At 46.1% G+C, this 18,548-nt stretch overlaps 1 protein-coding gene across 1 annotated transcript in view; it reads right to left on the bottom strand.

The window, feature by feature from the left end:
* LOC135565125 (transcription factor SOX-6-like) overlaps positions 1-18,548 on the bottom strand; it is a 189,963-nt gene that overhangs the window by 9,783 nt on the left and 161,632 nt on the right. Inside the window, exons 8-9 of the mRNA XM_065011167.1 lie at positions 17,752-17,775; positions 16,838-16,906 (exon numbers count right to left, since the gene is read on the bottom strand). Coding sequence (XP_064867239.1) covers positions 16,838-16,906; positions 17,752-17,775 — 93 coding nt within the window. The remainder of the gene's footprint in view (positions 1-16,837; positions 16,907-17,751; positions 17,776-18,548) is intronic.

Below are 18,548 nucleotides of genomic sequence, written 5' to 3'. Positions count from 1 at the left end.
GAAAGAAAAAAAAGTGTGATTTTGTCTCAGATTTTGTCTCATTTTGTCTTAAAAGTTTGGAGCTGCTGAGAAGCACAGTGGGAGTCTCAGGTGAAATGTCTAAGCTGTAGCTGACTGACACCCTCCGACGTGCTACCCAGATGTGTTTGGAGGAATATCAGACCTATATGTGAGGTTTCATCTTTATTCATTTGATTTAAAGAGAGTCACCCAGAGTGTATCAGTCTACTAACATGACTTTGTGCAGTGTTACATTATAAAACTAAATAGTCTGCCACAGCTCCAGCAACCCCACTTTTCACATCTTACCTGAGGAGTTAGAAAATACATTGGGTTGATATAATTTGACCCAGAGAGGATTGGCTCCAGCTGTTACTGTAAGTGCTGATAGTTGACACGGAGTTCCCCCCTACTCTCTACTGAGTCACACACCAAACGCCTGAGAGTGGAAAGCACCTTAGGAGCTCCATTTGAAGGTAAAGCGATCTACAGGAAGCTGGTAGCCCTGGCTTCATCCCTACAGAAAGCACAGTAACTGACACCAGACGGCCATGTGAACTCAACACCCGGCCTGCTTCTGTGCTACTGTGCTGCTGCTACGGAGAGAGAGAGAGAGAGAGAGAGCTGGGCGAGTGCTTTCTGGAGCACAACCAGGAGGAAAATCACTGAATGGAACCAGTCATGTGCTCTAGAGTCTGTGCATTACTTTGTTCTAGAGAGGTCAATTCATAAAACAATCCCAGAGATCCCCAAGCACACATTACTCCCACATCACAGGTCATTTATCAGTTAACCGCACTCCTCCAGTGTGACCGCACTACAGCTTTATGCACTAATCCAACACAGGCTCTGACACACACAGAGGCACGGGCACACACACATGTACACACACACAGGCACATGCACACTCACAAAGACAGAATGTGACAGCACACACACACACACACACACACCCACCCCCACACACAGTCCAGTGTAGTTGTGTTATCAGAGTCCCAGACATTGTGCTCTGTTTGGTGTGTGATGGTAATCAGGCCAGTGGATCGATAGCGCTGAGCCAGACTTTGATCCCTCAGCCTTGTGGCTAGCTGGTATTAAGGCCAGGTCTCCACCTCCCTCCCCAAAACCTCCCTCCTCTCCACCTGCCTCCCAGACTAGAGAACATTGTTCCCTCTGAAATGTGATCCCAATCTACTACAGAGGTCCAGGTCAGCAACAAAAGGTCGTTGTCCTGGACATGACTGTGACCCGTCTCCCCCTCCCTCGGACCCTGAGACCTAACATTTAGCCAGCAGGTAAAAGATTAACATCGTCTGCCAAAGGACACAAGTCATTCTCTATTCTGCTGGAGAGGCGTCTGAGCAAGAGCCTGACTAATAATATGTGTACGCTATGCCGCTGCTCTTTGACAACAGGGACTGTCTGGAGGGTAGGGGAGGGGCGTAGTGTCCACTCTCCCTCCAGTCTATCTGCAGCAGAGAGCAGGATAAGGTGCAGAGGAATCCGACACTGGGGTGAGGCCGGGCCGTCTGGGGAATAACCAATAGATGACTTCTTGTTCCACTAATTCCTTACACAGTAAAACAAGCTCTCTTGGAATGGAGCCATTCCAATATGTCTATATTAAGTCTGCTGCTGTTAAAAAGCAGGGCAGACAGCACCCTCCAGCCCAGCCCCCTCCCTGCCCCTGGTTCCAGGCTGGCTCAAGAACTCTGCACTGACTGGAGGCCGCTGTACTCTCCTGTACTGTATGCCACACTGCCACACTGGAAACCATACAGTATGTCAGTACACTGAAGGTTATACCTAAACAATTATAGGACATTTAGAAGTGTGATGTTTAGGTTATGATAGAACAAGTCCTATGAGACTTTCCAATCATGATGCTGAAGATAAGAATAGAATATGATGCAACATACCAGTATGTTGGTGAATGTTACGGATGTTCAGTAAATTGGTTAAATCATTAACATGTTAAGAGTACAAAGCAGAATAATGAAGCTACTCCCCTGAGAATAGACGTGCTCAATGTAGATTCAACAGAAATTGTGTACTTAATGCAAATTCTTGAGTCTCAAATACCTTCAATGTAATTTAAGTGTGTAAATATTTAAAGTAATTTGATTTGTATTGAATATAAAATATCAAAGATAAGCCGTGGGGTTGAAATGTTATGTAGGGTACAAAAGCTGCTCTCATGATACTCTCTCTCTCGCACACAGAGGCGAGGACACACAGACACACACACGTACACACCCACACTATCCCCTCTCCCAAATAAATGTCCTACTATTCCAGAACCACATTCTTACATTACTACCACCTCTACAATGTTACATTTCCAGAAAACATGAGATCTGTGTGGATGTTTTTTGTTAGGCACACAATGAAATGGAAGTGAAAAACTCATATTCTGGCATGGTCTGGTCATGAAATTCAAAAGGTTTGCAGTAAACTGCTCAAATCCATGGGGACTCCCTCAAACAGCATGGATAATGACAGGAAAGATGCAAACAGACATAAACAAACCCACAAGTGAGTCTGGGCCTGGCATCATTATCCTGCGTATACATCCCACCTCTATGGGATTGGGAATAAGCAGAATGCCTCTGACCCTCACTGCAGGGGGGCGGGTGGAGTTGTAAAAGAGGTCGGACCCGGCCTTTTTATTTATTTATTTATTTCACCTTTATTTAACCAGGTAAGCAAGTTGAGAACAAGTTCTCATTTACAATTGCGACCTGGCCAAGATAAAGCAAAGCAGTTCGACACATACAACGACACAGAGTTACACATGGAGTAAAACAAACATACAGTCAATAATACAGTAAAAAAAAAAAAAAACAAGTCTATATACAATGTGAGCAAATTAGGTGAGAAGGGAGGTAAAGGCAAAAAAGGCCATGGTGGCAAAGTAAATACAATATAGCAAGTAAAACACTGGAATGGTAGTTTTGCAATGGAAGAATGTGCAAAGTAGAAATAAAAATAATGGGGTGCAAAGGAGCAAAATAAATAAATAAATTAAATACAGTTGGGAAAGAGGTAGTTGTTTGGGCTAAATTATAGGTGGGCTATGTACAGGTGCAGTAATCTGTAAGATGCTCTGACAGTTGGTGCTTAAAGCTAGTGAGGGAGATAAGTGTTTCCAACCTAGTCAGAGAGCCCACCATAACCATGGTGAACAGGCTGGGGGGATGTGAGGAATAGAAGGGTATGAACATGTGAAGCGTAGGAGAACATGTGAAAAACTATTGGCATATGTCTGTGAAATCCTCCAATCCCTCAACATACTGTTAGGGAAAAGGCCAATCGCTGAGGAGCAGGAAAACACATGCTCTCCACATAGCATTTTACATTGAATGATTTCTCTTCTGATACTTCCATGTGTAAATCATCCCTTGTAAAAATATACTTCTGATGTACAGTCATTTTTCTGACATTTTCTCATGTAATTCGGGTTTATTTAAAACCAACATATGATGTATATTTTATTTTAAACATCTACTGTTTCTGTGAAGATAAAAGAACACAAAACAATTCTAACAACCTCACTATTGTTGAGACTGGGTGGGAGACTGAGCGGGAGTCTGGAGTGAGTTAATAAGAGACTGCAGTGTGTCTGGTGGTGGGACAGAGAGCTGGCTGGCTGGCGTTGGACCACCCCTAATCTAATAATGGCATTGTCCACGCGGCGGCTGGCTGGCCTCTGGGCTGGAGGCTGGTCAGGAGGGGGCTGGAGTAGCAGGGGAGGACTTCCCCTTCTTCCTGTCCTCTCCTCTGCTCCCTCCACTCTGCACATAGACTGAGCCTCTGTCTTCACAATTGCCTCCCAGCTGCTGGGGCTTGGGAAAACAACAGAGTGGGCTCTGTTGTCCGGCAGAAAGCACGATTGTTACGAGGGACCACTTTATTACAGGCATATGAGTGTGCCGAGACTTTAAAACGCGCTCAAATGTCATGTGCACACCAAGTGACGGGGAAGAATAATTCTGGAGAAAAAAATACCTAAAAAAACAAACAATTGTGTGTCTGAATAACGGTGCAGGACAGAACGGGCCATTCATTGTGTTCCATAGGGAATGCTTGGACTCTCCTCCGCCCAAAAACAAAAAGGCTCTTTTTTTGCTGCCATGGGCTGAATGCTTTGCTTTGCCACCCCGGCCCTAAGAAAACACGGGCCCCCTTTCTCCCTGCCGGCTGGCCCCACACACTGGATCCTATTAATGCAGCCCTCTCCCTGTGAGTGTGCCCACTGTGGAGGCCGAGGGCTGCGCAGAGCCAACGCAAAGACAAAACAGTTTGCTCAACATTAGCAGGGAAAACACTGGCCGAGCGGAGAGGGAGAGGAAACTAAGTCAACTTCACACTGGAGGATGTGTTCTCCGTCAACTGATATTTTCCTTTGGGTCACGGGGTCCAATGAGTGCCAAGTATAAGGCGACTGGCCACCTTCATCCAGGAAAGGATTATGGGGAGCAATAGAGTTGTAAACAGGTGCTTTATAATGATATTCAGAGGTCATAGAGTATGGCTTTATGTATCATAGCTACGGTTGGCCTCGTTTCACTATCAATAATGAGCTGCTCCTGTTAGGGTTATGAAGTTTATTTAACAGTACTGTCTTATCACAGAGCTCACTAGGTTCCCTAATGCCGGGTGAGATGCACTACAGCTCCAGTGATCTGCTGTCTTGTGTTGAGGACTGTTATCACTAGCATTGAGCTACTATGAGAGGCTGCAGGGTCCTGGCATAAATGACTAAATCCCAGTGCTGGTTTGGAATTTAAGGCAGACACTGAGGTGTGACTTTACACATTACAACTGTTCATGTGACAGCCCTTGTCAAGATGCAGGCAGTTCATTAAAGCAGCCTAAACGGGCGAGGTGTGGGAACACAAAGACGCTGCGCTGCCCTGCTGATAATTACAAGACCGCTAGGAGATGTTGTGTCATTAACATTAATAATGGAGGCGTGTTTATGTACATGCTTACATCACCAACAAAGACATATGCGTTCCTAGCATATGTTCCCCACACAAATGTGCCATTGTGTGCCAGGCAGGCAGCCTCTATGAACCCATCACATCGTGTAAGTACTGGGGATGTGTATCTTTCAACGTTTACACTCTCTCCAGTTTGCCATTCACAAGCTAGGGCCCAGTGTCAGAGGAAATGGAGTCTAGTGCAATAATAAGGCCACTCAATATCCCCACTCTCTGTGTGTACCTTAACCCTGACCTAACAAAGCCTTAACCCTGACCTAACGAAGCCTTAACCCTGACCTAACGAAGCCTTAACCCTGACCTAACGAAGAAAAGGAAGCCGGAAGAGTCTTTCAGTGGCAAAGCAGATGTACGTCGACAAAAACCTACAGACCGAATCGTCCCAGATAGCCTGCACTGTTTGTATTCATAACGTCTGAATTTGTTTTAACTTGCTGCTCGTCCACTTAGCTTAATTTCCAAACCATCACAGCCATTGCTGAGGTTGTATCTATTAAGCCCTTTTTGTGCATCATTAAGTTTTAACAGGGGCACGAAGCTTTACTGTTCAAATTGCACACGACTTTATTTAACGTCAGCGCTTCTTCTGCTTCCTGACAAGAAGTCACATTTCATAACTAATTAAATTGATCCCCCCCCCCCCCCCGCCCAACACAGGCCACTAAACGGAATTATTTGCATTCAAGTGTCAATATATTAAATCACATGGGCTAATGAGTTGGGTCAACGCTTTCTTTTATCTCTAGTCTTGCATGTGCACATCTTCATCAGCTAACAGTCTCCTTTAACTGGTGGGCGAGCATGTTATGTAAGGCTGGATCTATAGAGCTATCTCCCTCCCTGGGCTCAAGCCAAGCTGATATGATGAGACCGTTAGGGCCCCCGAATAATCCCACTACTGCCAGCCTAGCTAACACCGACTGGAAACACCCTATCACTCCCTGCTCTATTATTCTCTTGCTATAATGCTAGCAGTTAGTCTGGCTCGGCTAATTGGGGAACTTACACATTCCCTTTAACAATGTCTATTTTGGTGTGTTTTGCCAATGCATTAATAAGAGTCTCTTAGAAGATCATTTGTGCCGTGGAAAACAACAGAAACATCTGAGAGGCATAAATTAGGAGCCATTATCGTTGTTCAATTAGCAGCCTCCCTTGTGTTTATCTAAAGTTCATTTGAAATGATTCCCCATTATATGGTAGTAGTGTGCTTTGTTCTCGCTAAAATGTTAACCAAATAAAATGTTGGGTGCAATTACCGTTCATTGGATTACACGGGCAAAGCATATTGTGTGTAGACTACAGTACTGTACAGGCTCCTGGGTGGCGTAGTGGTCTAAGGCACTGCCTCTCAGTGCAAGAGGTATCAATACAGACCCTGGTTCGATCCCGGAGTGTATCACAATTGGCCGTGATTGGGAGTCCCATATGGCGGTGCACAATTGGCCCAGCGTCGTCCGGGTTAGGGGAGGGTTTTGCCGGGGTAGGTCGTCATGGTAAATAAGAATTGTTCTTAACTGACTTGCCTAGTTGAATAAAGATTCAATAAAACATCAATAAAAATACAGTGAGCCAGTAAATTGGGGGAATTACTGTATTGGCTTGTGTCACATGATCTTTAGATAGGGTGTGACAGGCAAGGAACCTTATTACAATGACTGTAAATAATGAAAACCGAGCAGGAGCCAGAGTGACCTTTAAAGACTATGGCAACGGGCAGAAATGGACCACTTAGGCTGAGGGTGGATATCTACAAACTGTAGTCAATGACTCCCACTCTTGCATTTGTCCTGATAATCTCCTGTAAGTTACACTATAGGTTAGAATGCTACGAGTCATGTTCAAGGAATGTATGTGTGACTCAGAGACACACAAATAGGAGAGCCACACAGCACACTGCTGCAGTAGAACTGGAGCAGCACATCTGCACACTGACTAGCATAGTGGCAGACGGACGGACGGACGCATCTCTCTGTGCCCATATAGAGGGGAGAGGGATTGTTGCCTTCATTCAAAAACCAATGTGTGTGTGACACAAAGGACTCTGTGTTTAATTAGGAGGTCCCTATTGGCTGGGCAGACAGGACCCGCTTTTATAGAGCTTCCCCTGTGAATTCTATCAGCGCTTTGCAACACTGGGACATGGAGCTGCATCCTGAAAATCTCTAAACAGGCTGCTATTCTTTCTAATGTGTTTATGTGGGATTTCAAAAACAGACTCAGAGAGACCGCGAAAGACTGGTAGGTTAATAAAAGCAAATGATGTATTCAGGAATTTGTGGCTTTAGTCTGTTAATCAATGATATAATATAATAATGGTGAAGAAGAAAAATGATATACAATAACAGCTCAATGAGTATTTGCATGTAATGGAATGAATTCTACCTTGAGACAGACACGTGTGTAACTTCAACTGTATGCCAATTTCAGCCTTTAAACGCATACACTGTCAACAATGGTTTGATTGTGTAAAGGAAGCTTTTGTGTCAACCAGGGAATTTATTGAAAGTTCCCTAGTCATACCCCCAAAATATATATCAAGTGAGAAAGGAAGCTGCTACTGATTAACCTTGTATTGGGGCCCTGGCCTGGCTAGCCCCTGGACCCCTGGGCTCTGGACCCCTGGGCTCTGGACCCCTGGGCCCTGGACCCCTGGGCCTGTCATGCTTCTTCAAGCTCTACTGCTGTTAAATTACCACAGCAGAGGGAGGGAGGCCGGCTCTACGGCCTGGGGATACTGTGCTGCACATATGAGAGGAATCAGGCCCTCACTAGCTCTTGAGCAGGGCCATATGTCTGTCTGTCTGTCTGCCTGTCTGCCTGCCTGCCTGTCAAACAGCCAGCCAGCCAGCCAGGCCCCTGAGAGTAGAGCTTCTCTTCAGGCTCTCTCTACACCTTCTCTATGTTAACACTCACCTATAACACAAATACAAGCACGGACAGATAACATATAAAGGCACCCACACACATGTACACAAGTTCTGCAGTATGTGTGAGTTGTTGTGTTGTGGTGTTGCTGTGCTTTATAGGAGTGTGTCTGCCTGGCAGGCTGGGATGTGGAGGTGGTTAGCTAGCCCTTGTGTAATTAAATAGTATCTTTAATCTGGGAACTGTCTGCAGCTATTATCATTTAACCCTTAGATGTCCCCTGCTGTTCCTCCACACCATTTAAAACCACATGTGAGGAAACCTTTTCCACTTTGAAGTGAGGGCTGACAACAAGGCACTGGTCTTTTCTCTTTTAACTAAGGCAATGGAACTTCTTTAAAGCCAAACAACAAGTACCAACCAGCACACTCTGTGCTTTTGGTAGATGCTATGGGGGGCAAAATATTATGGGGAGGAAATAATTATGTCTGTATTACATTAGAGTTTTTTTGTAACTTCGTATATTTTTGTAGTAACATAAATAAATGTAATATTTCAATAGCCTAAAGTCCAAAATAGCTCCAAATAGAACACAGATCTAAGAACAATAATTCTCTATATAAAGTGAATCTACAATAGGGATCATTTCCAGTCAGAGGGATAAATAGAGATGAATAAAGTGTAGAGTGACTCAAAATGAGTGGATCAGTGGATGGTATAAGTCCTGGGAGGGGTGTGGATATAGCCACCCTGTGCAGGCTGGGGGGCTTGGAGAAGAGGGGTTGGGAGATTGGGGGAGAGGGGTTGGGAGATTGGGGGAGAGGAGGTTGGGAGATTGGGGAGAGGAGGTTGGGAGATTGGGGGAGAGGAGGTTGGGAGATTGGGGGAGAGGGGTTGGAAGATTGTGGGAGAGGGGTTGGGAGATTGGGGGAGAGGAGGTTGGGAGATTGGGGGAGAGGTGATTGGGAGATTGGGGGAGAGGAGGTTGGGAGATTGGGGGAAAGGGGTTGGGAGATTGGGGGAAAGGGGTTGGGAGATTGGGGAGAGGTGGTTGGGAGATTGGGGAGAGGGGTTGGGAGATTGGGGGAAAGGGGTTGGGAGATTGGGGAAAGGGGTTGGGAGATTGGGGGAGGGGGTTGGGAGATTGGGGGAGAGGGGTTGGGAGATTGGGGGAGAGGAGGTTGGGAGATTGGGGGAGAGGGGTTGGGAGATTGGGGAGAAGAGGATGGGAGATTGGGGGAAAGGGGTTGGGAGATTGGGGAGAGGAGGTTGGGAGATTGTGGGAGAGGGGTTTGGGAGATTGGGGGAGAGGAGGTTGGGAGATTGGGGGAAAGGGGGTTGGGAGATTGGGGGAGAGGGGTTGGGAGAGGGGGGGAGATTGGGGGAGAGGGGGTTGGGAGGTGGAGGAGTAAGGGTTGACAGCGGAAGTCACGTGGAGGTCCTTCACAGGAGCAGGAGGAGGAAAAGCAGCTCTGAGCTAGATAAGTAGAACCAGACCTGGCCAATGACGAGAGCGTTTAAGGCTGCTGGATTAAAAGAGTGAACCAACAATGGTCTCCATAGAAAACCCATATCAGTGGGATCTTTATATCACTGCTAAACATACGGTGCAACAATGCCAGCTCAGAGTTATAATTATAGACATAGGTAATAAAGTATGGATTGTTACTATGTTATTGTAAATGTGAGGACAGACAGACACATTGTAATTGACCTAACAGGGGTTTTCTGATTAAAAGCATCCCCCATTTCATCTGGGGAGCTCCATTCCTTAACCTGCACCGTGTGAAGACAAAGTTCAGCCTTTCAGGGAATATTTATTATCTTGCGTGTGTGTGTGTGTGTGTGTGTGTGTGTGTGTGTGTGTGTGTGTGTGTGTGTGTGTGTCACTTCGTCTCACACCGTACCAGCTCCATCTTTCAGGAATGCATGGACTGTTGCCATCCCAATGTGCAGGAGATACACGGCAGCTCAGAAGCCTCATGAGAGAGCAGGAATTTCCACGTAGCCTGGATCCGTGTGAGAGATCTGAGGGCAGAAGGGCTGGAGGATCGCGGGGCTGTTGGGGATGGGGCCTGTGGGCTGGATGGCTGGGGCATGGGCAATGACAGCTAACTGTTACTGTGGCCAGAGAGCTGCACTCCATCACAGCACCCCCAAACCTCTCTGAACCCCACCTATCATCACAATCTCCCAGTCAGTTGGCCCCTGTGGGCAGGGAGCCCCCAAAATCACTACCCCCAAAATACTGACCTAGAGTCTGGAGTTGTCACTGGGTTGGATGAAATACAGCCATTAGAGAAACTAATAAAAAATCCTCCAATCCATGGCCATTATCTCTCTATAAAAATATCCTCTTCACAGAAACATGTGTTTGGCCAACAACAGCAGTCACCACCATTTTATTAAGTCATTTCATAGACTGCTACCCATGCTGCTAACATATGGCTGTGCTGCCATTCACTCCTATATAATTACAGAAAGCCATATGAAAGACAGCCTGGGCTCTGACGTTAAAATAAAACCGGATTTGTTGCTATTGGGGAGGAATAAAAAGTGGGTGTGATTGTCAAGGAGACAGCCCCTAACAGTCCAATCGAGTGCCGGTCGATGTGGCTGATTGATGCAGAGGCTAAACAAACAGGCAGAACAGAGCTCTGCTTACTTAACGTCTATTTCTGCCTTTCTGTCTTCTTAACTCACTGGCTTTCCATGGTCGCATTCACACAGCTTTGATGACTCTGTTACGTAAGAAACACATGCTCTGTTACGGATCAGATTTACTTCAACATTTCGCTTTTAATTGTCACAAGCCTCAAGTTGATTCCCTAATTGTGTTTATCGAGTTTAATACTTGATTCACATAACAGTAATCTCTCCCTGAGCGGAATTAGTTTAACAACAACAAGGGACGACTAGAGGAATAAAAAACGAGAATTTGGGAAGAAAACAGAGCCTTGAGCTTTAAACTTCTGATAAGCCCCTAAAACCGTAATCACAACATCTGTTATCTTAAAACAAGTGACATTGTAATCCCGAAGGACAAAGACTCAATCTCTCTCCCTCCTCTAAGTAGAACTAGATGAAAAGAGAGAGAAGGCCATTCAAAAGGAGACTCGATTAAATTGGACTGTGCCTTGTTCCAGACGGCTCTGCCTGTTTCTGCACACCCCTCCCTCCCTCCCTCCCTCCCTTAAAGAAAACCCCTGAAAGTGCATGGCATGCCAGGGAGGGTGTCCGGTTACGGTCCTGGAGGTTTTATTTGTACTCCTCCGGTCCGGTTTACAATCCCCACTGATGTGATCAGTTACATCATCAATACAGCACCAGAATCTGAAGCGCTTTCCCCCTGGAGCCAAACTACAAGCACTTTGATGGTGAGGAGGAGGATCTGTAGTAAAGTCCACTGTTCTCCATACTAACAGCAGGGTAACCCAATCCCCCAGTGCTGTTTTACCACTGCTAAAAGTCTGCAACATGCAGGCTGGAAGCTTGTTTAGAGTACTAATTCACTCAAAGCTGTTGTATATTAAGAGGACGGGGGCATTTTTAAGAGCAGATAACAGTGCCGCCGAGGTGCCTCGCTACCTCGCCCCGGCCTGCCTCATCCCTCCCCTCATCCCTTTGGTTGGCCATCTTTACGAGCTGCCAGACCAGCCCCACAGAGGACAGAGTAAAACTGGGTCACGAGGGGAGAAAATGTCATGAAGTAAAAGCATTAAAGGACTTGCGGTAGGATAAACAAAATGTCTAACATGATCAAACTGATTTGAAGTTGTTGTGAGAGTAATATATGCTTGATAAGGGCCTCGTGAGGGTTGTAAACAAGCAGATAGACTGAAGGGAGCACAGCAGATGGTGTAAATATGTGTCTCTTTTGTTTAATTGTAGATATAGTGGTGTTTCATCAGGACAGATCACAGGGACAGAGTCTGGGGAAGGCTGCCTTGGCTGGAGACACAGATCTTTACATCTAGGGGCCTCTCTATCTGTTTGAAATAGAGCCATACACTTTCAGTACCTCCCCAAGTGTGGTGGAAGAGATATAACACCCTCGTCACTGAACTGCTCATCATGGGGAATTTCCAGGTAGCACATTAGTCTTTAACCACAGCATGAAAGAGTGGAGTGTGGACCTGTCAAAGTATGATGTGTTGTGATGCTGTGTGAGTGAGCCCAGGAGTAAAGAGTCTTTATTAAGGGGCCTTGGTCCCAGGGCATAGGGTGCTCTATTCTAGAGGGTATGCTAGTGAGGGTACTGTGCTAGAGAGCAGAGTGAGATCCTCTTTGGTGGAGTGATGGGGAGTCATTTCTCACAAACACACTGGACAGTGACAGCAGCACCAGAGGCCAGCTCTCTGGCTTCTCCAGCAGAAGCAGACATCGACAGTGGGGCCTTTCTCTTGGGAAGTGCACTTGAAAGAGGGATGTTTATGGCCCAGTACTAAATCCTGCGTTTGTGCTTAATGCCGTGTAAATCCAAGGGGTTTGCTTTGCTGCTATGCCTCTACACATCACAGGGACTGTGGACTGGGGAGAGTCCTGGGGGAGTGGAGAGGGAAGGGGGTGAAGAGGGGATCTATAGCCCCCTCCACCATTCAACTGGGACCCTTACAAAGTATGTCTACTACAGGAGGGACAGATTCTCACCAAGGGAAAACATGTTGATTTCAAAGTATGGAACTGATAATGAAGCCATTTGTGATGTTGAATTGAGAGGAGAATTATGTTTTAATGATCCTCCTCAGAAAAGAGAACAGAGACACAGAGAGAGAGAGAGAGACAGAGAGAGAGAGAGAGGGAGAGACACAGAGAGAGAGAGAGAGAGAGAGAGAGAGAGAGGGAGAGACACAGAGAGAGAGAGACAGAGAGAGAGAGAGAGAGAGAGAGGGAGAGACACAGAGAGAGAGAGACAGAGAGAGAGGGAGAGACACAGAGAGAGAGAGAGAGAGAGAGAGAGAGAGAGAGAGAGAGAGAGAGAGAGAGAGAGAGAGAGAGAGAGAGAGAGAGAGAGAGAGAGAGAGAGAGAGAGAGAGAGAGAGAGAGAGAGAGAGAGAGAGAGAGAGAGAGAGAGAGAGAGAGAGAGAGAGAGAGAGAGAGAGAGAGAGAGAGAGAGAGAGAGAGAGAGAGAGAGAGAGAGAGAGACAGAGAGAGAGAGAGAGAGAGAGAGAGAGAGAGAGAGAGAGAGAGAGAGAGAGAGAGAGAGAGAGAGAGAGAGAGAGAGAGAGAGAGAGAGAGAGAGGAGAGAGAGAGAGAGAGAGAGAGAGAGAGAGAGAGAGAGAGAGAGAGAGAGAGAGAGAGAGAGAGAGAGAGAGAGAGAGAGAGAGAGAGAGAGAGAGAGAGAGAGAGACAGAGAGAGAGAGAGAGAGAGAGAGAGAGAGAGGGAGAGAGAGGAGGAGAATGCAAGAGAGACAGAGAGAGAGAGAGAGAGAGAGAGAGAGAGAGAGAGAGAGAGAGAGAGAGAGAGAGAATGAGAGAGAGAGAGAGAGAGACAGAGAGAGAGAGAGAGAGACAGAGAGAGAGAGAGAGAGACAGAGAGAGAGAGAGAGAGAGAGGGAGAGAGAAGGAGAATGAGAGAGAGAGAATGAGAGAGAGAGAGAAAGAGAGAGACAGAGAGAGAGAGAGAGAGAGAGAGAGAGAGAGAGAGAGAGGGAGGGAGAATGCAAGAGAGACAGAGAGAGAGAGAGAGAGAGAGAGAGAGAGAGAGAAGCAAGCTGGTCCTGGGGCTCTGTTCACAAACACAAACACACCCTACAGAGCCCCAGGACAACAGCACAATTAGACCCAACCAAATCATGAGAAAACAAAAAGATAATTACTTAACACATTGGAAAGAATTAACAAAAAGACAGAGCAAACTAGAATGCTATTTGGCCCTACACAGAGAGTACACAGCGGCAGAATACCTGACCACTGTGACTGACCCAAAATTAAGGAAAGCTTTGACTATGTACAGACCTTGCTATTGAGAAAGGCCGCCGTAGGCAGACATGGCTCTCAAGAGAAGACAGGCTATGTGCTCACTGCCCACAAAATGAGGTGGAAACTGAGCTGCACTTCCTAACCTCCTGCCCAATGTATGACCATATTAGAGAAACATATTTCCCCCAGATTACACAGATCCACAAAGAATTCGAAAACAAATCCAATTTTGAAAAACTCCCATATCTTTTGGGTGAAATTCCACAGTGTGCCATCACAGCAGCAAGATTTGTGACCTGTTGCCACAAGAAAAGGGCAACCAGTGAAGAACAAACACCATTGTAAATACAACCCATATTTATGCTTATTCATTTTATCTTGTGTCCTTTAACTATTTGTACATTGTATATATATATATATAATATGACATTTGTAACGTCTTTACTGTTTTGAAACTTCTGTATGTGTAATGTTTACTGTTAATTTTTGTTGTTTTTCACTTTATATATATTCACTTTGTATGTTGTCTACCTCACTTGCTTTGGCAATGTTAACACATGTTTCCCATGCCAATAAAGCCCTTGAATTGAATTGAATTGAGAGAGAGAGAGAGAGAGAGAGAGAGAGAGAGAGAGAGAGAGAGAGAGAGAGAGAATGAGAGAGAGACAGAGAGAGCGAGAATGAGCGAGAGAGAGCGAGAAACTTGGTAGTGGGTGCGTGTTGGTAGTGGGTGCGTGTTGGTAGTGGGTGCGTGTTGGTAGTGGGTGCGTGTTGGTAGTGGGTGCGTGTTGGTAGTGGGTGCGTGTTGGTAGTGGGTGCGTGTTGGTAGTGGGTGCGTGTTGGTAGTGGGTGCGTGTTGGTAGTGGGTGCGTGTTGGTAGTGGGTGCGTGTTGGTAGTGGGTGCGTGTTGGTAGTGGGTGCGTGTTGGTAGTGGGTGTATGTTGGTAGTGGGTGCGTGTTGGTAGTGAGTGTGTGTTGGTAGTGGGTGTGTGTTGGGTGTGTGTTGGTAGCGGGTGTGTGTTGGTAGTGAGTGTGTGTTGGTAGTGGGTGTGTGTTGGTAGTGAGTGTGTGTTGGTAGTGAGTGTGTGTTGGTAGTGAGTGTGTGTTGGTAGTGGGTGTGTGTTGGTAGTGGGTGTATGTTGGTAGTGGCTGCGTGTTGGTAGTGGGTGTGTGTTGGTAGTGGGTGCGTGTTGGTAGTGGGTGCGTGTTGGTAGTGGGTGCGTGTTGGTAGTGGGTGCGTGTTGGTAGTGGGTGCGTGTTGGTAGTGGGTGCGTGTTGGTAGTGGGTGCGTGTTGGTAGTGGGTAGTGGGTGCGTGTTGGTAGTGGGTGCGTGTTGGTAGTGGGTGCGTGTTGGTAGTGGGTGTGTGTTGGTAGTGGGTGCGTGTTGGTAGTGGGTGCGTGTTGGTAGTGGGTGCGTGTTGGTAGTGGGTGCGTGTTGGTAGTGGGTGTGTGTTGGTAGTGGGTGCGTGTTGGTAGTGGGTGCGTGTTGGTAGTGGGTGCGTGTTGGTAGTGGGTGCGTGTTGGTAGTGGGTGCGTGTTGGTAGTGGGTGCGTGTTGGTAGTGGGTGCGTGTTGGTAGTGGGTGCGTGTTGGTAGTGGGTGCGTGTTGGTAGTGGGTGTGTGTTGGTAGTGGGTGCGTGTTGGTAGTGAGTGTGTGTTGGTAGTGGGTGTGTGTTGGGTGTGTGTTGGTAGTGGGTGTGTGTTGGTAGTGAGTGTGTGTTGGTAGTGGGTGTGTGTTGGTAGTGAGTGTGTGTTGGTAGTGAGTGTGTGTTGGTAGTGAGTGTGTGTTGGTAGTGGGTGTGTGTTGGTAGTGAGTGTGTGTTGGTCGTGAGTGTGTGTTGGTAATGAGTGTGTGTTGGTAGTGAGTGTGTAGTAGTAGCAGGATAAGTAATAGGTGGGTCATAGGAGAAGACTGCTCCTGGCACCAGACTACAGTAAAGCCTTGGATTTCCTCAGACGTCTGGGCTGGGGCAACGGCCTTGACTACAGCCAGCCACTGACCGACCACCCCTACCCAGAGTAGCCAGCCTGTCTGTATCCAACACTCAGCATGGGTGGTCCCTAACCTGACCACACTGTACTGTACCACCTCACCAACACACACACCCAACACTCCCCACATACACATCCCACACACTGGCACTCTCCCTCCTCTCCTCTCCTCCTGCTACCTCTCATGTTGTTTTCTTTCTTTCTTTCAGCAAATATGCCATGTTTATTTATGGTGCCCTCGTTCCATTTTTCTTGGTCTGTGTCTCGTGTGAATACTCTCGCCCCTCCACCCCCATTTACATGTTTTTCTCCATTTTCCATAATTACTTAGGGGAGAAAAGAACACAATCCACTTTGGAGAGAAAACGCATGGCAATGACCACCACCATACACACTGACATTACTCCAATAAAACCTTCATTTTCAATCTGAGCTGAGCATAAAACGAGCTATTCTAAGTGCACCTTTATAAATATTATACTCCTGTTCAAGTAAATTAACAAACATTTAAAGGACTAAAACGGAATACTGTATAAAACAAACTTCTTCTTCCGTCAAAAACAGTATCTCCTTTAGCCACCACATTGACGTGAACAACGTTTTCCCCTCACTAACAATATGCTGTGAACAGTAGCCCCGGTGCTGTCTAAAGGCCTGCCACGTCGCTCAACTGGGATGGCATCATTTCCAAGGCAGCATTTACCAGCCTCTTTCATGTCCCCACCTCCACCCTCCAGACACTTCTCTCTCTACCAGCAGCAGCATGCTTCATTAGGTGTCGCTACTTTCTCTTCTCTCCATCTTTGTTAATTAGGATGTGATAATTATTCCCCTCCGTCTTTACCCCTCCCAATTACCGATGGCCAATTATCATGTAATGTGAATGACGACTGTAAGACAGAAGTGACAGAAGAATGAAGCGAGAGAGAAAGAAGGAAGGAGACCGAGAGAAAGATAAAGGAAGACAGTAAAAGTACCCGTGTAATGTCTGTCAGACAGAAACCCATAGAGGAAACCCACGAGAGGGGAACACATGAGCGAGCCACTGACCTGAATCTGCTGCTGGAGGATATTGATTTTGTGCTGCTGCTGCAGAAGCTGCTGCTGTTGTCTGGCAATCTGTAGATAAACACCAGAGAAGAAGAGTCACGACAGTCAGAAACATGTTCCTCTCATCTCAGAGTACAGTGCATGCTTATACCACTCAGCCAGACCGGGGACCGACTATCAACTGACACTAAGGAAAACATGACACTGTAACTGCAGGACAGTATTTGCAAACAAGAAGTCATGGTGATCTGAGCCCCATTACAACATATCACCACCTGCCTAAAGACGTGACAAGTCAACAGTGGCCTTCAGCATTAGGCATAGTATAGCAGAGCTGTCGATGATGTGGCCTTGCTGGCCTAGCTTGTTTTCTGGCTATGTGCTTGCCGAGGAGGGCTGTGATGCACAGTCTGAGATGGGGAAGCAGAGACGGAGATTGATGTGTTTACAATGGTGGTAACTGGTGTAGGCTGAGCTGGACCGGGCCGAGCTGGGTAGGAGTGTTCTGTCAGACTCCTATCCCTCTCCTCTGAGTGGCACGGCATCTATCCCAGCAGCCTCTCTGTCTAACTACATGCTCGCTTCATTGAGCATGACAACCTAGTTTTAAGTGTCATTTAATTTTCATTTTCAAATATAATTACAAAGTCTTCCCTGTAAGATATCAGTCGTCTGCAAATGTGTCAGGATTAATTTGTGCTTCTTCACGAGTGTCAACAGTTAATTACTGTGTCGTGTCTGCATGGCTAAATGACATTCTAACTCTGGGCAGGTTCTCCTCTTCTCCCCCCACTCTATCCTACCCTTTTCTTCTTCATTGGGGGATAGACAGATCTGCTCTCTCTCATACATGATGGCAAAACATGCAAATATCCTAAATCACTATATAATTTATTAATATCAACATAGCATACCATGGAACACCCTTCTTCATAATACTGTGATTTCACATATGGAAGAAAACAAAAAAACACATTTAGTTGATAGTAAAAGATGATTGAACAATAGCAGGATTGAATGGTATACAGTACTGTACATAACATCCCAGGTAATTGACCTTTACAGTTATTAACACATGCAGGACTGAAAGCTGTAGGGAGAAGGCTAACTGTAATTGTAGGCTACAGTCCAGGCTGGTAATTTACTCCTGGCCAATAGGAGGTGATAATAAATCCGTCGCTAGTGTGGACAGATCCCGTCCTTATTTCCAACCAGACATTAACACAGTTCATGGGCTGTGCTAATTTGCTGATTTGTACAATATGCCTCATTTGGCTGATTTGTGCCACCCTTCTAACGCAGGGAGAGATTGTTCTAGTAGGGCTCTATTTACAAGATATAGACGACCTCCAGTGTTTAATATCATGTTTAATTCACATAGCCACTAAAATGTGTTAATACAAGTCATAATGAAAATGTTCTCAACACACAGCATAAACGTGGGCGAGAGAGCATGACGACACTTAGATGAAACACTCAAGCTTTTATACTGTAAAATAAAACATCTTTTAAATCTAATATTATTTCAAATTCCTACTAAATAATAACACTTTATTGGCATCTTTCAGCAATAAAGTTCCCTGATGAATCAATAGAGGGTTAAGGGATTTTGTACGCATTTAGTAAAGGGAGGAATATGTGTAAGATGTATAATGACAGGAACGTGGCAGAGAGAGAGAGGGAGAGACAGGGAGAGAGACAGGGAGAGAGA

This window comes from Oncorhynchus nerka, linkage group LG27 (genome assembly GCF_034236695.1).
Source record: "Oncorhynchus nerka isolate Pitt River linkage group LG27, Oner_Uvic_2.0, whole genome shotgun sequence".
NCBI classification, from domain to species: Eukaryota; Metazoa; Chordata; class Actinopteri; order Salmoniformes; family Salmonidae; genus Oncorhynchus; species Oncorhynchus nerka.
The sequence above is the reverse complement of the archived record's forward strand: the minus strand, read 5'-3'. Positions and strand labels throughout refer to the sequence as shown.